This window comes from Plectropomus leopardus, chromosome 7 (assembly GCF_026936395.1).
Source record: "Plectropomus leopardus strain MGB_pleo_1.0 chromosome 7, ASM2693639v1, whole genome shotgun sequence".
NCBI classification, from domain to species: domain Eukaryota; kingdom Metazoa; phylum Chordata; class Actinopteri; order Perciformes; family Serranidae; genus Plectropomus; species Plectropomus leopardus.
The window spans coordinates 20084540-20110873 of record NC_142182.1 but is presented as its reverse complement, the minus strand read 5'-3'; the positions used below and the strand labels follow the sequence as shown (position 1 = coordinate 20110873).

At 39.6% G+C, this 26334-nt stretch overlaps 2 protein-coding genes across 2 annotated transcripts; one reads left to right on the top strand and one right to left on the bottom strand.

Annotated features, from left to right (window-relative positions):
• Positions 1-1160: 1160 nt before the first annotated feature.
• Positions 1161-5317, top strand: LOC121949940 (E3 ubiquitin-protein ligase TRIM21-like). The gene is made up of 2 exons (XM_042495808.2): positions 1161-1288; positions 2868-5317. Exon 2 carries the CDS (start codon positions 2877-2879, stop codon positions 4524-4526), a length of 1650 nt encoding a protein of 549 aa, XP_042351742.2. The 5' UTR covers positions 1161-1288; positions 2868-2876; the 3' UTR covers positions 4527-5317.
• LOC121949941 (zona pellucida sperm-binding protein 3-like) lies at positions 4837-10918 on the bottom strand. Its single transcript, XM_042495809.2, has 9 exons — positions 10731-10918; positions 8959-9266; positions 8136-8254; positions 7761-7864; positions 6934-7111; positions 6672-6789; positions 6399-6481; positions 5714-5802; positions 4837-4948 (listed from the first exon to the last, which is right to left on the bottom strand). Exons 1-9 carry the CDS (start codon positions 10873-10875, stop codon positions 4884-4886), a joined length of 1209 nt encoding a protein of 402 aa, XP_042351743.1. The 5' UTR covers positions 10876-10918; the 3' UTR covers positions 4837-4883.
• Positions 10919-26334: the final 15416 nt, after the last annotated feature.

The following is a 26334-nucleotide window of genomic DNA, read 5'->3' as shown; positions in this document are numbered from 1 at the left end:
AAACAAATTGAAGATCCCGGTTTTAACTTCTCTCACACTTTAGAGCTTCTTTAGCCACTAAAATGTCTTGTGATTTACTCTCAAGAGATTCTTTAGGATGTTTTCTAAACACATCCTATGTTTTCCATTAATGTGCTGCGACCTTCGACCTTCAGTCTAACCTGTCCGGTGTCCTCATGCTGTGGTGAGTTTACTGCGTTGCTTGGTGCTGCGCTGGGACAGCTGCTGTGCCACTTCGCCCATCGTCCATTGTAGATGACATCACCTGAGTGGACACAGCTGGAGAAGCTGTCATCATGCATCACAGACAGGGCGGAGCAAAGGGCTTATCATCTGTTTTCTATATATAACCCTGACCTACACCCTTCTCCTCCTCGCCATGTTCCCTCGCTGTGGCCTGAGCATCAGAGGCAGCAGCATCCATCACAGACCGGAGAGGGGCTTCCTGTCAGACTCATCCATCTCCAGCTCTCCACCTCTCTGGGGAGGAGAGGACGACTGCTGGCTGCATGACCTAAAACTGAGAGGTCACAGGGTCAAACTTCAAAATAAAAGTCTTTAACACATGGAAACTCAATGATGAACTTTGTGTTTCTGTCACAGTGATTATGTTATTTTGTGTTTATCAGTTTCTTTATTAAACTTATCAAATCACCTCAGAGAACTCATCACACAGCTGAAAACAGGGCAGTTTTCTTGAAACTATGAAAGGTTGAATTTTTAGAAATACGTAGTTCTCACAGGACAGCTACGCTTCTGATGCATCCCTGTAGATTAAACTACCCAATAATATATAAGGGAGTTAAATGAGCACAAACTTACAGATTTAGAGCAGTAAAATGCAACATATACATTAATGCAGCAGGAATATTAATCCATAAACATCAGGTAGAATAGGAAAACACTGACAGGGAACATTTTACTGCACAGTCAATACTTTTATGTTTTATACTTTAAATACATGACGCTGGTGGCAGAGTTTTCCGTAATGTTTTGAATGCAGGATTTTCTTTTCATTGCAGTGGAAAATTCTGACAGTGTCATATTCATACTTTTACCTTGGTAAAGGATATAAACACTTCCTTTAGCTCTCCCTCTTGGCAACTGGTCACTGAGAGGTGGAGCAACAAGTGAAATAGGAGAACTTCAGAGGGAGCCACAATTCCTGAAATGAAAGTGAAAGTTTGTGTGAGCAACAGCAGAGCTGCAGTTGAGAAAAGTCTCTCTGTTTCTCTCTAAAGAAACATTCAACTGAATCCAGCAGTTTTTTTCTCAAAAACAAACACTGGTGAGTACACTGTCCTATAACTAAATATTGGGTCAAAGTTTAGTTCAAACCAGAATCTGACTGTTTTAGATCTGTTTCACCATATAAAGAATATTATACCATACAAATGTGTGATTTTATATAATATATAATAAATTCTTGTTTAGGTCAGGCAAAATACTGTTATAATGAGCATTATCTTAAAGCTAATTTACAGACCTGTTTCTTGAACAAACGTAAAACCTCAGCTCTACTCAAACAGGAAGTTCAACTCAGGACAAATGTTTTAGGTGGCTGTGGGGGTTGTGGAGACAAATAATATTTAATGTAGTCAAAAACAGCAGCCTCCATCGTATTTTCCTGCCTGCTTGTCTGCTCTCTGTATCATCAGTCTCTGTGTACCTCCTCTTTGTCCAAGCTGACTCGCTGACACTAAAGTTTCTTGGACAGAGAAGCACTTTTTATTTTGCTGTACTCCCTGAGACACTACAATAAAACAAATGAACAAGTGAAACAAAACTGGCTAAATATATCCCAGAAAACTGAAGTAAATGTGTTGAATTCAACATTAAAGTGAAGTTCAAAATGTTCAAAATATTTTCAAAATGTTCATAAAAACAGAATGCAATGGTTTGCTTTTGTTTTTCATAAAATACAAACTCATTATAATTTTTTTGGATTGGGTTTAAAAAAAGTTGGGACAGGGCACTAATAGACAGGGAAAGTTGTGTAATGCTAAAAAAAAAACATTTCACAGGTATGCAGGTTAATTGGTAACAGGCGATAGTATCATTAACAGATATAAAAGGAGAGGCTCAGTTGTAAACATGTCCAGCAGTCTACAGTTGCAAAGAATTTTACCATAATATCATCAAAAGATTTAGAGAATGCAAAGAAATCTGCACATTAGGAGCAAGGCTGAAAACACCAGCACTGGATGCCCGTGACCACTGACCCCTCAGGCAGCGCTGCATTTAATACCAACATGATAGTATTGAGGATATTATTACACAGGCTCGAGAACACCATGAAAAACTATTGTCAATAAACACAGTTTGTGGCTGCACTTACAAATCTAAGTTAAGACTCCACCATACAAAAGTGGAAGTCATATATAAACAACACCTAGAAACACCTCCGACTTCTCTGGGCTTATAGACTTGTCAGAGTCTGAAAGTGTGCTGTGGTCTAATGAGTCCAGATTTAAATTTGTCTTCTGGGCTTAAGGGGAAAGACATGGGACATGCGAACAACCATGAAAATATGGGGGTGTGTTAACCATTGCATCATGGGTAACTTGCACATCGGTGAGGGCATCACGAAGGCTGAAAGGACGTACACATTTTGGAGCAACATATGCTGCCATCCAGACGTCAACTTATTTAAGGACCTCTGGACTTAGTGCCAGCTAGGCAACACCTCTCATGCTACACATCTGAGCTTTCCCTCACTCACAGAAAATGTTTACTGTATAATATAACAACAGAATTCAGGAGGATTGTCCTCATATTCCAACCATACTTTTATTTTTATTGAACAAACGTTCAAAATATATGTAACTACAATTTTATTCATTTTTTTAAATACTTTTTGTCCACAGAGTGTCAGTATGTCTGCTGACAGCTGTCTGTGGACTGAAGATCAGTTTCTGTGCTCCATCTGCCTGGATGTGTTCACTGATCCAATCACCATACCATGTGGACACAACTTCTGTAAAACCTGCATCACTGAACACTGGAAAATCAATGTCCCCTACCAGTGTCCTAACTGCAAAGATGTTTTCTTATCCAGACCAAAGCTGCGGATCAACACTTTCATCTCTGCGATGGCTGCTCAGTTCAAACAGTCAGCTCAACAAAAAGCCAGCAGCAGAAGCTCAGAGCAACAAGTTGCCAAACCAGGAGAAGTCCCCTGTGACATTTGCACTGGAACCAAACTGAAGGCCCTGAAGTCCTGCCTGGTGTGTCTGGTATCCTACTGTGAGACTCACCTTGAGCCTCATCTGACAGTGTCAGGCCTGAAAAGACATCAGCTGATTGACCCTTTGGAGAACCTGGAGGGCAGGATGTGTACGAAGCACGATAAACTGCTAGAGCTGTTCTGTAAGACTGACCAGATGTGTGTCTGCATGCTCTGCACCTATTCAGACCACAAGACACATGATGTTGTTCCTCTGGAAGAGGAATATGAAGAAAAGAAGGCCGAGCTGTGGGAGACAGACGCTGAAATTCAGCAGATGATCAAGAAGAGACAACTGAAGATTGAGGAGATCAAACACTCACTGGAGCTCAGTAGGGAAGATGCGGACGGAGAGATTGCAGATGGTGTTCAGTTCTTCACAGCTCTGAAGGAGTCGGTTGAGAAAAGCCAGGCCAAGCTCATCGCCACGATCAAAGAGAGGCAGAGAAAGACGGAGAAACAGGCTGAGGGCTTCATCAAAGAGCTGGAACAGGAAATCTCTGAGCTGAAAAATAGAAGCACTGAGGTGGAGCAGCTCTCATGCTCTGAAGACCACCTCAACCTCCTCCAAAGCTTCACATCCCTAAACGCTTCTCCTCCCACCAAAGACTGGACAGAGGTCAGCGTCCGTCCACGTTCATATGAGGGAACTGTGGTTAGAGCTGTGCATCAGCTGGAGGAGACGCTCAGTAAGCAGATGAAGAAGCTGTTTGAGGCCGAGCTGAAGAGGGTCCAGCAGTATGCAGTAGATGTGACTCTTGATCCTGATACTGCAAATCCTGAACTCATCCTGTCTGATGATGGAAAACAAGTACATGATAACGATGTGGGGATGGTAATGACTCTTGCAGACAATCCAAAGAGATTTTCTTCTTGCACTTGTGTTTTAGGAAAGCAGAGTTTCTCCTCAGGAAGATTTTATTACGAGGTTCAAGTTAAGGGGAAAACTGACTGGGATTTAGGAGTGGTCAGAGAGTCAGTGAACAGAAAGGGACAAATCACATTGACTCCTGAGAACGGTTACTGGACAATATGGCTGCGGAATGAAAATGAGTACAAAGCTCTTGCTGAACCCTCAGTCGTTCTCTCTTTGAAGTCCCAGCCTCAGAAGGTGGGGGTGTTTGTGGATTACGAGGAGGGTTTGGTCTCATTTTATGACGTTGATGCTGCAGCTCTCATCTACTACTTTACCGGCTGCTCCTTCACTGAGAAACTTTACCCGTACCTTGGTCCATTTCTTAATAATGGTGGTAAAAACTCTGCCCCTCTGATCATCTCTCCTGTCAGTCACACAGAGTAGAACACCCGTGTAATTTTCTATGGGAAGATTTATTATAATTTTTTGTAATAAATGTACATTATTTGTGTCCTGCTGGAAAAAAAACAACTAAAACCCAGCTTATGCTGGCAGCTGCAGTCCCAAGGTTGAAACCTGCTACTGCAACCCCCCTCCCAGCCCTCACACTTCAGGGAAGAGGCACTCAAGCAAAAAATGGGGGGTGGGGGTTGTTACTTTTAACAAAAAAAGTCAGAAATATCATTCGCTCAGAAGGTGGACCCACTTTTTTGTGCCCTCCAATTTAACTATGAGAACAAACCAGGTCAAGAGCTCAAGAGTAGAAAGACCTTATATTTTATTTGTAAAGTTCTTTTTTTTTCACTGTAGAGGTCTCTCCTTCACTGTGATTGGTCCCACAGATGTCTCCTGTTCCCACTGAGAACCTGCAACACAGAAACAAGACCCATAACCTTTAAAGAGGACAATTCAGAAGGTCCACCCCAAAAACTTTGGGCTAATTGGCAATAATTGCAGTAATTTAAAGGGTTTTTTTGTAATGGATGACCAAGTCACAGTTTAAGGGTATTTTTAGGGGAAAAAATATTAAAATTAAAAAGAAATACAGCCATCCTTAAAAGAAAACAGCCCTTTGGTGTATATATACACTATATATATAGCCAAATTGTTTTAATCATCATCATCATACAGCATTGTTTGTAATTTATTTTTCACACAACAATGTTCACACATTTAAATAACAGTTTTACACTTGTATTGCATTTTTGACTATTAAAATAAGCCCAATGTCCCCATATGAGCTCCTTTTTATCTCCAAAACTACTTGGATGTTAAAAATGGTCATATACACATACACACACTTATCAGGTTCTACTTATCTCAGATAGGAGAAAAAAATGGATGTCAAACAAAAGGTTTCAAGAGGTTAATTTACCATGTTTTATTAAAAAGATTAAATTAATAGGACTAAAGTTAAAAGTCTCAAAAGGAACTCCGTCACACTATAAAGGCATTTATATTTCTCAGGCATAGACATACCTACAAATCTCAATTATACACCTTTAATTCAAGTACAGCCTTGTCTTCTTCAGTGCTCTTGGTGTTTACAGAGGAGAAGAGCATGAGCATGCTCTGTCTCTGTGCCGAGTTTAAGTGGGGGGAAAAAATGTTTTTGGAGTCCATCCACTCACCTGTACCAGCCAGTTGATTATGGCTTCCTGACCCACAGTCTGTATCACAGCAGGTACACACCTGATGGCTGCCACTGGCCTCCCTCCAACTGTCAATCAAAAGGCCCGCCTCTTAGAATTTATTACAAAAAGGTTGTTTCTTTTATCCCTTTACATAAATAACATTGTATCCATTACCAGTAAATGTAATCGCTTCATGTTCACTGCAGTGCACCTAATTCAACTTCAAACATTACCTTATAGTCACCTTATTTTTGATTTTTAAAGACATTTTGTCTGTCAGGTTTAAGATCAATATATAGTTTTCTCCATTCACCACATATGATCTATGTTAACTGAATGGAATACTAAACCATTGTTCCCAAAAAATCTTAAAGCTTAAGAAAAAGTATATGTATACATATCCTAATTGCATATTTACATTATATATAAATATTTTCTCCAGGTAAATTCCCTTTTTTCACCCCTTTAATTTTTTCTCAACTTCCTTTTTCAGTTTCAACTAATTTTTTGTAGTTATTACAACTTTCTTGCTTAATTTTGGGTCATATCCTCTCTCGTTGTTCATCGCCTTCTTCCCATATTTCGAAAGAAATCACACTGATGTGCTCAGATTTCAAAGCGTTAAACCCGCTGAGAACAAGCGCAGAAGAAAGGATGATGGGAGTCGTAGTGCTGGTCTCACCCGTTGGAGAACGAACAGGCCTTATTGGTGGCATCAACAGCTGCAGAAGCTGCTGTGGCTTTCACACTACAGGTGATGTAGATCTAAAACAGAGAAGTTGTTCATTTAAGTTAGTCAAAATAGAGACCAACTGCGGTTTGCAAGAATGGAAACCAGTTAGAAAATAACAGTTAAATTTCAGTCAAGCAGCAGATTAACAGGAAGTGTGCAGGAAGACAAATTTCCGTGTGAGTGGACAATAAAGAGGTCTCTATTTGATGTGCTGAGTCTTACCACACCACTGTCATCCTGCTGGAACCTGAACGCCTCCACCTCAAACTGCAATTTGTCATCCTGAGACCGAGGCAGGAACTGAGAGCTGGAGTGTGTCAGCTGACTGTCAAACAGGCACCTGAACACAACACACGAGTGTTAAACAAACAAGACAGCTGATCAAGCAACAGTCACGCAAAAACATCCCATGTGTTAAATTTATATTTAAGGTGATTGTTTCTGAGTGGAGCTGGTCTCTAAAACCACCAGTACAAAAACTGACCCGTTGTTCCCCAGGAAGGCGTATCGAGGGACGGTGTCGATGTTTGGGACCACAGTGGCGACGCAGCTGTCCACCGTCACTTTGAGAGGGATGTGATGAAACTGTCTGACTGAAACTTCAAACTTCATCATGTCTCCCAGCAGGAACTGAGTGGACGGACGAGGGGACTGCCAATCATCTGAGAGACAAAAAGACATCAAGAGTGTTCAGGACAGAGGAGATGTTCACCTTTATTTTAACTTTATAGGTAATCCAACAAAATACTGCGGCTTCCCGGAATACAGACAAACTCATTTACAGTGAAAAGTAATTAAATACATTTAGTCAACTGAATGAATGAATGTAATGAAATTGTTGTACATAATGAAATTAACGTCTGAGCAAATAAGCTGGATTTCTTTTTTAAAACATGGGAAGAAGCAATGAGCAACTTAAGATATGGCCCAAAAGTTAGCAGGAAATGTATAACAGCTACAAGAAAATGACCTGAAAATAAGCCAAAAATAATCAAAGAAGTTAAAAATAATTTCTCTGAGACAAGATTGCAGCATTATGAGTACTTTGACTTTTAGTACAGAATTTTGCTAATAATTTGGACTTTACTCAAGTGAAATTTTGAAAACAAAACTTTTACTTGTAATTATTTTTTAATACCGTTTTGGATTAATTATATTATTTTTACTGATTTTGAAACTAATGCAAACACTTTACAATATTCAAGGACAAACAAACAGAAATTTGGCAATTTAAAAAGGACTTTTGTGTATTTTTATGTACCAAGACACACTTTAATAAAGTTAATTTCCTGAATGTCAACAAACACCCACCAGTCATGAGTTTGATGGAGAAGTAGAGACTTTCCTCTGAAGCTTTAGTGACACTGAGCGGCCTCCAGATCGGCTTCAACAGCCCGCTGCTCACATCATGCTTCCTAAAAACAAGCAGCAGAAATCAATAATTATTTTCAACTATCCAGGAACATAATACTGAAATGGACCATTCTGCAAAATGAATACTTCTACATTTGATACTGTAAGTATATTTTAATTTCAATACTAACCCTCAAGTATGATTTTTAATGCAGGATTTTACTGGTATTTCTTCACTGTAGTATTGCTACTTTTACTCAAATGTTTCTTCCATGGCTGCTATAAATGACATGTACTCAAATTTCCTTTGGTTCAGATGAATAAATTTCAGACCTCTGGTAGTGACACTGGATGCTGACTGTGACGTCTCTGGTTCGGATGATTTGACTGTCCCCCAGAGGACTGGGGGTGTAATGCAATGTAAAGGCGTAGATGAATGAGTCCTCTGACATCTGAAACACAGTTTATGTTAAGGGTTAAGACATAAGTCAGGTTCCATTATTATTATTTTTTAAAGATTTTTTTTTTAAAAATGTTTACACAAACATAATAATGGTACATCTACTTAAATATGAACAGTACACACAAGTAGAAAAGTGATAATGACATAATTTATTAAACCTAACCTAATCAATGAAAACAGTTACCAACCATTTAACCTTTTTCTTTAACATTAGCACATCAATTTACAGATAGGTGTGTGTCTGGTGGTTGCAAGCAAATAGGATCAACAACTCTTTCACTTTGTAAAGCACATTTACCATCTAGTTTAGTCTTAGTTGCTGCTGTAAGGTATACTACCTTCTCAGCAGCAAACAAACCATATTATGATATGATATGATATGATATGATATGATATGATATGATATGATATGATATGATATGATTATGATATACAGACACAGACCATTTCATGATCATTTAAGAAAGTTTTGCTGCTAAAGAGAGACATTTCCCTGAGGAATTGGTGGAGACCAAAAACAGAGGAAAAAAAATAGAATATTGAACTTACATTTAGCAGGTGGACACACTACTACAACACTAATCCTGCTTCTCAAGTTAGAGAAATCCTAAAAACTGACTCATCTGGATGTTAACAAGTGTCTGATCAACAAACAAGAAACTATTATATCTACTGTTCGCATTTAATCCTCACCAGCAGCTGGCTTCCACATCCATGCAGCTCTGACTCAAAGATCAGGACCTGAGCTTCGGGATCCTCCCCTGTGGCAGGACATCCTCCGAGTGTGACGTCTGCAGCCAGGACAGGTTTACCAATCCCCAGCAAGTCCATCTTGGCCTCCACCCGGACAGAGTTTTCCCCGCAGACGGCGCTGACACTATCAGGTGCCACTGGAGCCTTCAGCTCAAAGTCTGGAGGAAACCGAGGCTCCTCCTCAGGCGGAGGGTCTGGATACCTCCAAGACAACGGTTCTCGGAAAGACTGCTTCTCCTGGAGGACATCTGGGACAGAGAGGTAGAAATTGTTTGATTTGTCTAGCTCTAAATAACACAAATGTGTACTCTCATCCTTGGAAAGTGTTTGTCAGTTTGATTCAGCTTTATTTATCAGGACAACAACCAATTATAATCTTAGCACTGATGTTTTTTTTCCTCCTGTAAAACAAACACTTTAAAACATTCGAGAGAGCAGAAATCCTTCGTGTCTCACCTTCACACCAAAATGGCTTAAACATGTGAAGGTTTTCTGCTCTCTAGCCAAAGGGAGCAGTAATGAGCCAACCATGTTACATTTTGAGAAAATGCACAAAGATGAGATTTACGCTTTATGATCGAGTACTGATAAACATTAGATGAGTAATGCTTAAAAGTTTGATTTTGCTAAGTATTATTAATACTACCCTGAGTAGACGTTTCAACAGACTGGTTTGGGAACATCACCAACTATTTCTTTAAAACTATCTTAAAAAAACTACCTGCCCCATGACAAGAAAGAATTTTCTGCCACAAAAGGAAAATTTATAGTTGTTGGGCTCCACACCATAGCCTATACCGCTGTGAGCAGTTATGTGCGTATGAAAGAGGATTAGGCCATATTGGAAAAACAACAACAACAACAACAACAACAACAACAACAACAACAACAAAAGACATTGAATAATGAACCCTAGGAATGAGTCCTAAAATCCATTAAGTCATTAGCATTTCAGTACCTCGGGCTCCCTCGTCTCACAGTCAATAAGAAAGTCAAAGTCAATTTGTGAAGATTATCTTGCTGAAGAAAACATAGGGATCATCACCATACAGTATATTTACCACAGAGCTTATTTTTCGCTAAAATCCAAAATCCAATGAAAAAAAAATCCAATAGGGTTTTTCGCAAGCAAGCATGTGTGAAGCGAACTCCCAGATCGGCCTTCAGAAAAACATCATCCCTGGAGCACTCTATTCGCTTAATATTATGACTTAATTCTTAATTACGACTTTGTTCATCGCAATTGAACGAGTATTACGTGATTAAACTTGTCAATCATTATACTTTTTAAGATTAATGATAACAAAAAACACAAAAGAATCTAACAAATAAGAAAGTGACATGGAAAAAGTGAAAGGTTTAAATACTTGTGAAAAGCGTGATGTTGTTAAGGAAGTCAACCAAAAAAAAAACACAGAGCACCCTGGGTATTTGTTTGGGGCCAATACTTAAACACTTGTGTTGTCTTTGAGTAACATTTCAGCATTAAACCAAATGCAATGCACAGCAAACAAGTGACACTGTAAACGACATTCTTTATGATCATCATCTGTAACATAAAATACTCAAAGTACTGCACCAATGTCAAAATCAAGCTATCCCTCCATCACGGTGTAACTTATAATAACACCTAATCCATCAATAAAACACTTTTGATCGGGTATTAGGGTAGTCGTTGTTGTAGTGACTCCTGTGGTGTGGATCAAGTCTACCTGGTGGTTCCTGGCCTTCAGGCTGGTCTTGTTTCTGGTGTCCGAAGGTGCCGGCTGCAGGCTGAATGTTCCTGTTAGAGTCCCAAGCTGCTGATAAAGCTCCACAGAGCAGACAGAAAAGAAAAATTCTGATGGAAAGTTTCATACTGAAGAGTTTATTCTGTGTTCTCTCTGTTTGAAACAAACTCACCTGTGCAGCAGGTGGATTTGTAGAGCTGCAGTTTGGCTCCGCCCACCATCTGATTGACCTAATGGCTCTCCAGCTGTGCCTCGTTCACCTGCACCAACCTGCTGAGACTCAGCTGAGCCACATTCAAAACACACAGAGACTGATTTTATAATTCAAAAAATTAAAAAAATATATTAGGTTTCCAGAAATCTGAATTTTGAGGAAAATGAGTCTAAAAAAGATGCAGTAGATGTTTAAAATATCAGCTCACTTAAGTAAGTGTCAGTTGGGTGTGAAGGCTACAAGTTGGAAAATCATTCAGAGGTGTTGACTAGTTGCATTTTGGGTAGTGCAAGCCCCCAAGGTGACAGGAAATGAGAAAGCATGAAATAAAAGGATGATCTTGGGTTCTGCTTTGGTTACAATTTTCTAAAAGTGTGACGTTTAATCAATGAAGATTTTTTTCTCAGCCCGTCAGTCATGAGAGCTTTGGTTAATTCATTCTAAATCTTTCGCTGTTGTCTGAACACTGTGTTGGTTCATGCTCTCTCTCAGTGTCTGCCCTGTTTGCTCCAGACATGAATAATGAAGATAAATTGAAACATGTTTTGACTCCTCAGAGATCTGGAGGGATTTTCCAGCTCTCTGAGTCAATGTTTAAGAGGCTAAACATCCTGCTCTTCCACTTCTGCTGCTCCTCCTGGACCTACCGTCTCCCTCCATCTGCTCATCCTCACTTTATCTCAGACATGTCAGACGTGTTTGTGCTCTGCTCCAGCCTCTCCTCCCTCTGAAGCACAGAGGATCTAATGTTAGAAAGATTTCAGACACAAAAATGTCTGTTTGTCTGTCTGCAGGAAGTCTCTGACAAAGCATCTCTTGGAGTTTCTGGTTTAATGAGACGTTAACATGATGATGATGAAAAGAAATGCAGGTGCTCACCAGACCAGAAATTTAGAGACAAATTAGACTTATTTGTTCATGTATCTAATATTGGGTGGGACATCTACCAGCCTCAGCGGTCAAACAGCCAAACCTGCAAAAGTGCAGCTCATTCATACAACATATAAACCATGTGTGTTACATGAAAAGAAATGAGCTCTTAAGTAGATGCTCAGTAGTATTTTCCATATCCAAATAAATTTATCTGAGTTTACAAATCAAGATTTACTTCAGTGTTTGAGGGAGAATGTGTTTGTTTTTTAATATGGATCTGTATTCATAAAAGCAGACACACAGAGCCAGTTGGTGTATTTCTGAGTCAGTGTAAGGAGTCAGACAGCAGAGGGGGACAGAGCAGGGTTGTTATTATAGGATGGATGGTGGAGGTCAGAGGTCAAACAGGAAGTGCGGCGCTCAGCAGATTCCACAACAGCGGTCGCTTGTCTTCCAACGACCTCTGACCTCACCTGTCCAAGCAGCTTCCTCCACCATGTCCCCAAAATGTCTCCCATCACACACTAACTGTACACACACAAACACGCTGTAGCCTGTAATCTATTTTGTACTGGAATTGGAATACTGTTTTTTACTTTGTTGTTGTAATAAAACTTTGAGTATATATGCTTACATACCCGTAGGATAAAGATGCACTTTTTTGCTATATTCATGTGTGTGCATATTTCCTACAACCTTACAAAAACCCCAAAACACTGAAAACCTATGTAGTAGTTACCTAAACCTAAAATAATATTAATAATATTAATAATAACATTAATAATAATTGTTTTTGTTGTTTTTATTTTTTGTTCGTTTGCCTGTGAACAGTCCCATCACAGCAGAGTTTTGTCATCAAAAAACTCTCCTCTCCCTCATCAAGGTCGTCCCAAAAACTTGCTGCCGTCATCATCATTAACAAACTGCTTTGTTTTCCAGAAACAAAAAGAAACAAAAAAACAGCCACGTCTGCGTAAAAACAACACGACATTAAACTTAAACGACTGAACCCTTTACGCAGACACACATCCACACACAAACACGCACACACACACACACACACACACACACACACACACACACACACACACTTCTTTCCTGTGGCTGTTAGCTGTTAATAAATAAAGGAAATGAGCGGAGAGAGAGCTCATTAATATCAGTGAAGGTGAGTAGCTAACAGCCCCAGGAGGCTGCTGCTGTTAATACGGGAAATGAATGGAGGGAGACAACCAGAGCTAACTTTCATGTTAACACACACACACACACACACACACACACACACAAACACAGACACACACACACTGGTTTCCTTGTGCCTATATATTCTCAGAGGATACTACATCAAGTAAAAAAAGACAGAAAGATCCATAATCCCTCACAAAAAGATGTTTTGGATAATACTGGAGAAAACAAGATTATGATCAATTATTAAAATGTCTTCTTTTACAAACATCAACAACAAAGGTATCAAAATTTACTTTTCATTTGTTCACAACATTATCTTCAGTGTTTTGTTGAGTCATGACTATTTTTGCCTATTAGACCTCAAATTTATGGTGATATTTGACGATAATCAGATATGTAACTGATTTTTTTCAGATACTGACATTCTTTAATCATAATTTTATCATCAGTATAAAATAAAATTGGACTAAGTTATGTTTATGCATTTTATTTAATTTTTCAATCTATTTATTTATTTGTGTATTTAATGTCTGTACATTACATATGGATGAACAACATGAATTGCAACTCCTTTGTGAAATGTATCCCACAGGAAATATGAAGTGTAATATGCAATTTTCAATACTTGCAAAGTATTAAAGAGAGTTTTCTATTTCCCAGAGGGAAACAATATAATTACTACTGATAATTACCAATGTTTTATTACATCAATGTCATTATAACAAAAGTATTTTTAGAATATTTGTTTCAGTATAAGAGGCAATACAGTTACATATCTATACCTCATATATTACAATGTGTGTGACAAATACATTCCCATTTGTGGAAATGTATTGGATACAAAAACTTGTTTTAGATTTTTAATAATACATGCGAGGAATGTGTACAGCTGCATATTGTGTTATGTGTGTCACCTCCACTGATTGGTTTTCTGTGTCTGCTGCTGACATTGCAGGAAGGCGCTGCAGTGATGTAAAAAAATGCATGTGGTGGGATTACACTATATGTGTTTATGATCAGACAACACAAGCACATGGCAACCAATGCCAGGACGTCAACAAAAGCATATTAAGTATTAAAAAGTTATATATAACATGTCAGATTTTTGTGCAGGCTTCCTCTCTTCATCTTTCTTCCCTCCTTTTTTGTTTCTCATTTTTCTCTCTTCTTTTTCCCCTCACAAGACCTCCATCACCAGGAAACCAGTGTGTGTGCATGTTTGTGTGTGTGTGTGTGTGTGTGTGTGTTAGCATAAGTGTGACCTTGTCTGGACTAATTATTTATATGGAGGACACAGGAGGGAGAGCGCATTTTTCCACCTCTAATGATTCATAAACAATTTTAACAGGATGAACTCCACCAGGACCTTAATTAGTCTGCGACAAACACACACACACACACACACACATACAAAAACATGTTACGTAGCCATATATGTTAATAAAATTTCAGTGAAAGGCTGGAAAAAACATCAAGGTGGGCAATAACTGACACCAGAGACAAAGGACGACTGTGAGATGTGGTTGAAAGCAAGTGTACCCTTAGTTGAGACGAACACACATCAGTAAATTTGATATAAACCACTGAAAAACTTCAAAATTGAAACTCGCTCTCCGTCGCTTTCAAGTAGATAGATAGCTTTTATTACAAACAACTTTATTGTCTATTGCAGTGCAAGTTTGACAACACGCGAGCAGAATAAAACTTTATTAAAATATGACAAAATGAGAGACAGTGAGGCATCACTGTCATGAAATAAAAGCCTGAGCTCCCAATAAAGTGAGAGGAAACAAATACAAATCAAACAGAAAAAAGAGGGGAAACAGAGGATTTGGACCACCAGTGTTAGATAAAAACATTTCTTGAGCGGTGGTACTTGCTTGTAAGGAAGTGCATATTTTCACAGTGTGCTATTAGTACTTCTACTTCAATCAAAAAATCGAGTACCCTCTTGACTTAAAATATCTATTTAGGGGGCACATTCCCAGCAGCAAAAGCAGCAATGTCTCATCAGAAAACAAACACTTTTCTTGGCACTGTCCTTTACACATGGAAAAACAGTGATGGGTCACTAGAAACACCCACATTTAATGGCTAAAAAGCCATTGTAACCACAGCAATGACTCGCTATATCAAAACTGCTTTTGTTGTGTGTTGGTCTTAATCGGTTGTCTGCAGCTTAGCAGGTGTCTCACCCAGTTGACACACCACTCACCACCACCTCCACCTCCCGATGACAAAGTTAGCTCATATACTATGTCACTTTAAAAGGGGTTGATATATGTATAAAATGTGCAAATGTAATGTATCCATTGTTTGCAAAAATTTACAGTACCAATATTTGCTTCTGGCGACTGGGCTGCCAGACTTCGTATGTTCTCGAGGAGTTAAGGAAGCAGAAAGCATGATTTCTGAGTTTTTGCTCCCCTCAGCTGTCACTCTCTGAGCAACAGACAATAAATTTTAAAGTGGAGAAGAAACTTTTTGATCCAATAAAGTGAAGTGTTTTCAATGAGTTTTTCAATGAACGACGCGGCACTGCAATCACGGCCGAGGCCTTGAAGAACCTTTCGGAGGGCGGAGGTGTTTTATTGAGGACACAACGTCTCCAGGCATCGTGAACAGACTTCTGATGGAAATGTCAACGTTTGTCTCTGCCGCTCCACCTTCAATCTGTGTCCGGACACGATGCCGCTGTCACTGCCTCCTCTCGGCTGTCCATCACACCTGGCAGGGATATTATTGTTCTGACGCAGGTGTGAGCCGGTGACAGATGAGGCACCCTGCTCAGAGAGGACCATGGGGGGAAAAAATTGAGCTCTGGAGAAATGAGAAACCGGAGTGTGGATGTCAGAGATGAACAGCTGTCTGCTGTCAGACAACATGAAACACCATCATCATCAACAACAACTGAAACTGTCTGACATTAAATCAGCAGAGTCCACGTATCTGAGGGCCCTTTGCAGCATGTGTTTGTTGATGTCCCGGCATTGGATGCCACGTGCTGTTGTTGCAGCATTATCTCACCATGTGCTTGTGTTGACATCATGGTAGCAGCAACACGGAATATCAACAGCAGACACAGAAGGATAGCAAGAGTGTAATATGTGTGTGTGTGAGCGAGAGAGAATGGGTGAATTAGAGTGACGTGACATGGATGCGGACCATTTAGAAACCAGTCAACAGGTGAATTGAGAAGATGTGTCTCAATATAAATTTCTGATTGTTTCTCCGCAGTTTTGGGACTGAGGAGCTGCAGCAGATAATGAGGGTTCAAGCTCTTTAATAAGAGGCAGATTTCTAATAAATTAGAGCTAATAGCTCACTATTTATATCAGACTAATGTGGCATAATGAGCTACGCCCTCAATTACAGCATGTTTCATTATATAATTGATGTTCATCCTCATTTCATTTCATTCAGAGAGAGAGGAGATCTCAGCCTGCAGGATGATGAATATTTAAAGTTTAAAGAAACGCCTGAAGAAATTAGAAAGTTTCGCACTCTGATCAGTTTACTGAAACACACCAACAGGAGTCATGTTTCTCTATTACTAAGGTGTCCAATAGTAATATCAGGAAACATCAAACCCCCTAAACTTTACCAAAACAGGTGAAATAAACAAAATAGAAAGGATTCATTTGCAAAATCAGATATATCTGTTTTTATTCATTTCCCAAAATAAGTTGTTTTTTTTTGTACATCAATGTTAGTTTATTGGACCTTTGAAACCTGCAGTGACATCACTTTTCTTGTGCTGCTTTCACACACCTTTCACAAGTATTTAAACCTTTGAACCCTGAGCCAACTGGTGTGATTTCTTTCAAAAACACGAGGAAAAAGCAAGTAGCATCTTGGTAAGAAATTGCAAAAAATTAGTAGCTATAGAAAATTATTTTTAAAAAGCTAGGAAAAATGTCTACAGAAAGAAGAACAAAGCTAAGGAAAAAGTACATTTATGACATTAATTACACATTTAAAATCTTGTTATGGAAACATTTTTTCAAAGCCTTGTTTGCCTTGCTTGCTTTTTTCACCTTCTCCTTCTTTCTGTGTTTATTTTGTTGTTTTTGTTTTTGTTTTTAAATAATTTTCAGGTATTCTTAAAAAATACTTACTTTACTAATTTCTTGCTATTTTTTGGGTTATTTCTTCTTGTTGCTCATTGTGGCTCACTTTTGACCTTTACCTATTTGTGCGGATTATAACTGACCGCTGGCCAGCATTGTTAGTGTTAGTGGCCAGGTGAAGAAAACTCTCTGAATCAGGCATATTTTTATTAGTGTGTGAACTCACTGATCATTATAAGTCATTATTGAGATAATTAATATTCAGATCAGCTTCCTGTCCTTCATTAGACTGACCAACCTGATGAAGAACGGGCAGCCAAAAACCGTTTGTAAGCACAGTGTGTTGGAGACGAGTTGTGAGTGTTTTCATTTTGACAGACTTGTATTGAAGATCACACTGATCTTCACCCTGCTGAGTGTGTAAGTTCTCAAAGTCAGAAGTCAGACAGACAGACAAAGTGATTGAACCTCTCACATCTGCTGAAGTAATGAACTCATTCCAGTTGACAGACTCACGGTGAGTCACTCACCTACAGACTTTGAGCAGAATCTCATTTTATAATAGATATCGATCCATCCACTGAGAAAACTTAAACTCCTTCTGCTGGCTCAAAGTTCACCTGAACTTTTCAAGAAAACAAGAGACGACCTGCAGATTTACTAATAAACCAACAAGTTCTCATACCAAGACATCACATTTTGTCACTTTACAGTGGACTTCACGTCTATATATCATGCGCTAGGTATCCTTCTGTGTCTGCTGTTGACATTAAAGGATACCACTACCATGTTGTCAACACAGTGGAATTACGATGCACCTGATTATGTTTAGGCAACACAAACACATAATCAATGCCGGGGCGTCAACAAAAGCTCATGCTGGCACGGATGGTTAGGATTAGGAGAAGAAGGCACATGGTAAGGTCTAGAAAAAAAACATTCAGACAGGAAGCAAACACCGGACTCTAGCATGAAAATTCAGGGTTTGTTTGATCCATCCAAAGCCCCTCCCATCCAACCCATGGATCCCCTTGTGCTCTTTATATTATGTCGCTACTGGCAGCATTTCAACCTGATGCCATCCAGTGGCAGATCATGCGGATGTGACCAGTTCTATTCAGCCGGCTCGCTGTGTATTATAACACTGCGACCACTTCTGTTCAGCTGCATTCTAAGTTGATGACGTCCAGTGGCGTATCATGAGGATGTGAAAGATGTCTTTTGGCGTTGGGATTTTATGCTGAAACACTGCAAAGGCAGCAGTATTTTATGACTTTGGAATGAAAACAGGCTGGTCTGTCAGTCTTTAACTCTGTAATCCATCCTAAACACCAATAAATCAGGTTGACGACTGCTTAGCATCCTTTTTTAAACTTGACTGGCCAAATGTTGCTGGTGATTAGCTTTAAGCAACAAATGCATGTTTAAGTTTAGAAAAAAACCCATCATTGTTTGGCTTTACATTCATATGGGAAATACACCAGAATACACCAGACTCCTGGGTGAGAGTCCAATGTTTGTTGGACCCATCCACCCACCACCACCCCTCCCACCCTGCTTACATGGACTTTCCTGTTCCTTAAGTTACGTTGTGGTCTGGTGACTGACGCTGTCCTGTGGCGTTACACTCTGATACCACATGGCGGTGTATCATACTGCGGCAAAAGGATGGCTTTTTTCATTTGTGTGTGATGTAGAAATCACTGACCAAGCAGCAATATTTGATGACTTCCGAATGTTACTGAGATGGTTTTATTCTCATTTTTCCATTTACTGTGAGCATGTAAGGATCTTGCTGTTAGCTCAAAGCTCCACTGTGCATTAATACAGCCTCACAGAGTTGTCAGGATGGCTGCAGACTCTTCGTCTTCAATCAGCTCCTGCAGCATCTTCAGGTATTCTCACAAATCTGCTGTCACTCACTTTCACAGGTTTATATTCAGACGTGTTGGGAGAAGTCATGAAAACAGATGAGGATGATGAGAAAAGTGTCTCCTGTGAATCGATACTCAGGTCGGTGAGATTCTTCCATCTTCTGTGACTTATTGATCAGTCGGACCCTGCAGACATCTGCGGCAGTAAATGAGCTCGAGGGAGAGTCTCTGCATCGCATCCTCAGAGGACCTCCACCAATCAGATCCAGGTCACCTCACCTCCCTCAGTCACTGGATAACACACAGATGTTTACCGGACCCACAGCAAACACTCAGAGCTGCAGGCTGACTCACAAATACTTAGAGATCTCTCTCTAAATATATATTTTTGGTGGAAAGAAAACTCATCAGCTGAACATAAAATGACCGAGCTGGGAAAAGGAGTAAAAGTGTGTTAGTCTGAAAGCAGCCAGTCTTAAACAACACACAAAGCTTTTTGTCAGAAGATTTCGAAAAGTGGCCATTACCCACCCACTGTTTCTTTTGTTACAATAAACTTATTAGCCTACATTGTATTTTATATATTTGTTGGTTTGAAGCCATCTCCCAAGGATAAAAAGTCCCCTCAAACACAAAATCACCTCCTTGGTTGCATAAGTACACAAACTGTCACACAAATAACAAAGTCACTGACAAACATGTTTTACAGTGAAAAAAAATTACTTAAAAGCATCTCCAAGATCACAGGCTAACATGTTATATCTCTTTTGTTTGATCTGCACCAAAATACATTTTAATATACTAAGATAAAAACACTAACATACTTAATCCCCCAAAATAAAAGTAAAATATACTATAAACATAAACATGTTGAAGTGTGTTGAAGTTTGAGCATGCAATGAGGCCGGGTGGGAGAATGAGATTTGCAGATCTACTGATACAGTATGATCACTGCTTGTAAAGACAACTAACATGTTTCAATGCACACTCATTTGGAGGGTTTATAGTCTGCTGTTAAACATCTTATGCTGGTTATAACACTGTGGTGCATTTAAGTGCCTGCTGGGACAAACGGCCGCTGCAGGATGGACTCATAAATATCTGAATAACAGTCGAATTAATGGCCCCCTCCATAAAAGTGATGTGTTTCCTGCTGCTGACTGGATGACAAGGATTGTAAATATCAGCCGCTGCCGCTCAAGGCTGATCGCTTTATGCAACATGAAAAGGAAAACACCTGTACACGCAACAGAGGATATCAGCTTTGACGCTGTGCCAGCGTTTATTATTTCTTTGTTGAGTGATTTCATGCTTACATTTAAGGCGAGAAGAGATAATATAGTGTTTTCAGTTGCAGTTTGGTCTTTAATTTGTCCCTCCAGTCATGTGGAAAACCTTTGACAATATTCTCATAACCTTCACTAGTTTTGATGTTGTTTCCTCTTTCATAGCCTTAGATATTTCTGGAACATTCAGAAATTAATTTAATTGTGGTCAATAGCATCTTTATACCACATTAAAATTCTGTGATGGCCTGGTTCAAACCCTGATCACAGCCATATAATCCTGAACTCAGGCAAAAATTAACATCACTTTTCTGATGAAAATACTTTCGTTCAGATAATTATTGAAGATTCATACTCACTGACTGTTGTTATGGCGTACCTGTGCTGTTTCCCCCTTTCCCTCTCTGGAAGCTCTGCTGTCCATCAAGTGTGCTGCTTCACCAGGTGTATTACTCATGAGGTGCACCTGGCCTGGGAGGGAGGAGCTAAAGAGCTCAGAGCAAAGAGGCCTTTGGCATGGGGACTGCTGGCCTTGCTGCCTCTCAGTCTGTGATTTCATTGTCTTGTTTGCATGTCTGATATTTATAAATCCCATGGTTTTAAAGGTGTCCTCTGTGGTTAATTTGGGTCAGTGGTGAAGTGTTGTTCACAACATAGGGCTGCCCAAAGGTGGGATGTAACACCAGCGTTCTCATCCCAGCTTGTCAAATACAGGTGTTTTAGACCTATACGTCAAAATATGACGTGCTACCTACCCTTCTGCATCAGCTTTGGAAGCTAAGTGTCAATTAATGCTTCTTACACAAATTGTACCGTTAGAAAATAGGGTAAAACCCTTCTTTGTTTGACTTACTTTGTTAAGTTCAAGCAACAAATGGATGTACTTAGGATTATAAAAAACATGGTTTAGGTTTTAAAAAGTACGCTTGCTACTCATGTAATGTATCATCATGTGATATATGTCACTAACGTAGCATTCTACACACACTAGCACACTATACTGTTATTATAAAAGAAATGGATTGGGTTTTGGTCTCATATGGGAAATGAACAGTGGACTGCTGCGTGAAAGCGCAGAGTTTATTTGACCCATCCACCTCCCTTCCCAGCTGCCCTATACGGACTTCCTGACTCTTTATGCTATGGTTATTGCCCACAGCATCAGAAACAGCCACTGCCTGCTCCATAACGTACCACTGCAAAGGGTATCTTTGTGCGTTGGAACCTGCCACCAAGGTCCACTGCCTATAGTTGTATTTGACAAACTGGGAGTAAAGGTGGGCTATAAACACAGTGCAATTCATTTTTTGGAGCTCACATTTCCTTTCAAATTTCAAATCAGTTCATACGGCAGTAAGCGTATGCTTCACTGTTTGTACTGGTATAACATTGACCTACACATTAAAATATGACATGCTAAGTACCCTCCTACATCAGTTTTGGACAATCAGGGACCGTTTTTGCTCATAATATGCATTTTGGTTTCACATGGGAAACAAACAGTCTCCTAGTTTAGAGTAAACTTTGTTTGGTCAATCCATCTCCACTCCCACCCTCCCACCCACCCTATGCAGACTTTCTTGCTCTTTAAACCAAGGTAACTGCAGTCAGCATCACAAACAGCCACCACCTGGTGTGTATAATGCCGCTGCTAAGGGTGAGTCTGTGCATCGCTATGACGTGAGGTCAACTGACAAAGCAGGAGCACTGATGAGTTGTGAATGAGAATGAGCTGGGATCTCAGGAGCCACCTTAAACATCTATTGGACACGGTGCATGCATGACAACAGTGAATTATGTATGGTGACCTGTGAACTCTGTCTATTATTGTCTTCTACTTTTCTGTATATTCCTGAATAAATGAAGTTCAACTTACAAAGAGAAACCTTAAAAGTAGATGGTAGTTTAGATGGTGAAACTGTTCTCAGACTATAGCTGTGGAAACAATAAACAAACAAATCCTTTCACTGGATCTGAAAGCTTGGCTCCATTTTTGATTTGATAAAACTCTTTTTTATTAGCTCTGGTATTAATATGTCACTAACTGATAAATGATAATGATCTTTGTGTTTCCCCTTCAGCAGCTCTTGTTTCAGCTCTTTGCAGCTGTCTCATCATCATCATCACGTCCTCCTCGCTGCGGTGTTGTCGTCCTCTGGTCGTGACTTTGCCAGAGGCGACTTCACGTCTTTCTGTCTGTCCGTGCTGATGTCTCACACTGTGTCAGTGGCAGGTGGCACTTCCTGCCGTCTGACGCCAAAATGAGAGCTGACGACCTGTCAGCAGGACGTCTGTGATTGGCTGATGTACGTGGAACTCCTGCAGGCGTTAACTTTTCAGCAGGAGACGCTGTACGTCAGAGATGATGACGTGTTCACGATGAGTGATGGACACAGATGTTTTTTAATACCACCTGTCAATCAAACATCACTTGACTGACTGGTGACAGGGGAAGACACCGTCAGCATGACACTGATAAGCTGATCCTGCTACCATCGAACGCTCTGTTTCCTCCTCATCGTCTTTTGTGTCTCATAAATGTTTGATGTGACATTAACAGGCATAAACACAGATGGTGACATCACAAATCAGCCGCACACATCAAACACATCATCTCCACGACACACCCCTCGAGGGCGCCAGGTTTCTCAAGCCAGCGAATGAACGTGAGCTGCTGCAACACACCTAACTTCCTGTCTGACTGAAGAGCATAAACCAAACAGCAGATGATGAAACATTGACCCTGACTCTTTGGGCCCCTGGGCCTTTGACTTATGCTCAGTCAGTAATCCATCCATGGTATTGACAATAAAATATACTAAAGTACAAGTTACATCGTCATTTATTAGTTTATTTAAAGTTTGTTATAATCATCTAAATTTAACTAAAGCTGTAAAATAAGTATAAAGTAGCAGAAAAAATGGAGACACTCAAATAAAACACAAGTGTCTCAAATTTTAAGCACTAGTTACACTCCACCACTGTCTTCACTGTGTGTTAATCAGCTGACTGTCACTCGGTCTTTTTTTCTTCCTGTTATGAATCATCTGAAACCCGTCTGTCAGCAGCTCGTGTTTGAATAAAGATATAATCACTGCATTTGACACTTGTAGTGATGATTCTGATTTTGTTTACAGAATTAATGAGACAACCGTTTAACACAATGCAGCTCTGACACCAACAGTTTAACACACAGACAGTTTATGTATGAAGCTGGACTATGATTGATTTATTCATGTGGTTGTTTTGGATAAAGTTAATAGATGTGAATCAATCACAGCAGCTCAGATCAGGAGCTAATGTCATGAAGGATTAAATGTGAGTGTTTTTATAGTGGCATGTTCACAGTAATTACACTGCATCATTATCCTTAAGAATCTGTAATGAACAGGACTGGACACTTTTTGTCACACACTTCCACATTAAGACTGCATTTCCCATTAGCCTGATGCCTCCTAGCATTCACTGAGAACAGACATTTTCATGCAATATATATTTTCATGTCTGTAATTTGTCCTTAAATTGTACCCTAAGATATGAGACACGTCTGAACATTATATCTGAAGATAGAAAAATTAACTAATATGGACACACATCATTTTTACACCCCCAGTTTGTCAAATATCAACACTTTGTCTCACTTCCCAGCATGTGATACCAATGCCAGGGGCATCCTTGAGCATCTTTAAGAGATGCCCTGGGCCTTCAGTAAATACCAGTGTAAACCAGGCTGTTCTCATGCATTGTTGGTAATTCGTGTATTTTGGAAGGCTGTAATCGTGTCACCAGTGTGCAGGCGAGAGTTGGTGTTCAGATCTGTGACTTTTAATTGTTGTTGTATGTGCTGTTTTGCATCTTTCTGTGATTTGTGTCTTTGAGGTCATTTGCGTGTGTGTGTGTAATCCATCCATGATACATTATTTTATAATTACCTAATGCACATACATATTTTAACCCAAAACATAATCTTTTTTGTGTTTGTACATAATCTTTTCTGTGACTGTTTCACAACATTAACCCTGTGTTACAATGTCTTTCAGCTATGTGTCACAGAGATGTAAAGGGTGTCCTGTGCAGTATGAGACACAGAGGGACATGACAAAGTGTCAGACTTTGTAGACCTATGAATGGTAACAGTTAGGACATTTCCACAAAGACTTTCCTTGAATTTCCTTGAAAGGAAATTTTTGAAAAAAAAAACCACAAATGCAGTCTTTGAGGTTTCGGTAAGTCTGACTAGCTTTCTGCCACAAAGATATTACTTGGTTAAGGTTGAGAAAAAAAGTCTTGATTTGGGTTAAAATTAATGAATTTCTGCTAGTAATATATTTCTGTGTGTGTTAATGTAAACATTGAGAGCAGGAGAAACAAGCTGCAGAAAGCAGTGAACGTGGCCTCAGAAATGATAGGCAAGCCCCAAAGGCAGCTCAGTGGCATCTAGAACTGAACATGAAAAACTCTTATTGAGGACAGCAAACAGAATAATTAACAACTCTCCCACCCTCTGCACTGTGAATTTCAACTTTTACCCTCAGGGAGGCATTATAGACTTTAGATGGCTAGAAACATCTGCAAGAAATCCTTTAAATGAAACTCAGGTCTTTCCCCTTTAATTTTTCTACTTTAATTCTTGTCTAATTATCATCATTATTTTTACTATTATTGTTGTTATTATTTTGTTAATGTTATTGTTATTATCAACTTTATCTATTTGTAAGCATGTCTTAATCTGAGATGTACTTGAGTATGTGGAGGACATTATGCTGTAAAGTTATAAAATCTATAAAATCTCTAAAAATTTAGCTCTTTCAATGGTCAGTCCATTTCATGAATACCATGTATCACTGACTTGTATGTTATGAGTTATACTGGACTGTATTTGGATTGTATGTGGATGTTTATTGCTGTTTTATGTATTGTCATATGTATTTTTTTATGGGATGTGTAAGGGCGAAACCATTGGAAAATTTCAACATTGTGGATAATCGAATAGTATTCGTGTCCTGAACTCTAATCAACTTCTCCCATGTGCTGGAAATTAAGCTCAGTGTGAGTTCAATCAGGAAGACTTTTGTTATGTTTCATTCATTTAAAATTGTCTCTCCATCTAACTCCCACTGCTTCCTCTAACCAGTTGATTATGGCCGTTTTCCCTCCTAATTAACCAGTCAATCTTTGCTGCCATCTCTATCAGCCAATCATGTTGCTGCTTTCAAACTTTAAATCTGTTCCCCTCTCTGCTGTCACTTTTGGCAGAATTGTTGCACCCTTGCAACACATTGTCATCCAAAATCGTCACATATTGCAGCTTTGCAATGGACTTCTGTATCTAAATATTATGTTCTGGGTATCCTTCTGCATCTGCTCTTGTATCGCTACTGTGATGTCAACACAAGCACATGGTGGGATGACGCTGTATGTGGTTATGTTTAGACAACAAAAGCACATGGCAACCAAAGCCCAAACGTCAACAAATATACGTTTTCACAATGGGGTCTAATCATTGTAGAACTTTCTCATTTCTCATACTCATGTACACATGCAAATAAATATTCTTGTCACTCAGAATGAGTCTCTCTTGATTAAAGTAGGTTTAGGTTAAGATAAGGGGAATGCATTTTGTCAATGAGTGTCCTCACAACTGTAGAGGTACCTCAAAAATTTATTTAGTTACATCCTAGTACTGTGAGTATCTGCTGACCTGAGTCTTTAAACTGCAGTTTGAAGTGCTCAGATACAACTTGTCCTGTAACCGAGGAGCCGAGTGAGAGAGAAGTCATTACTGTGAATAATGACTCGCTGAAGGCGCTCGTGGCCTCCGCCTTATTAGAGAGCTGATGATGACACCTCCAGCAGAGAGAGCAAAGAGGAGCGACGGGGGGCGAGCAACACCAGGATCCAATTACCACCAGTGCTGAGAGCTCTCTGTGGGCGAGTGGCGGCCTTTTCTCCCGGCGGCAGCGGTGGCGGTCATGGAAGGTTTCTGTCGTCAAGGTCAGACGGTGGTGAGGAGATCAGAGACAGTAATTCAGGTCAGAGAGAGAGAAAAAAAACGAAAGATGTGTATGTTTGGTCTCAGTTGGG

Coding starts and splice junctions, on each gene's coding strand:
- LOC121949940 (XM_042495808.2), top strand. CDS start 2,877: ATGTCTGCTGACAGCTGTCTGTGGACTGAAGATCAGTTTCTGTGCTCC.
- LOC121949941 (XM_042495809.2), bottom strand. CDS start 10,875: ATGAAACTTTCCATCAGAATTTTTCTTTTCTGTCTGCTCTGTGGAGCT. Junction 8,255..8,958: donor GATGTGGAAGCCAGCTGCTG/GTGAGGATTAAA, acceptor ACTGTGTTTCAG/ATGTCAGAGGACTCATTCAT. Junction 6,790..6,933: donor GCCTTCCTGGGGAACAACGG/GTCAGTTTTTGT, acceptor TGTTGTGTTCAG/GTGCCTGTTTGACAGTCAGC.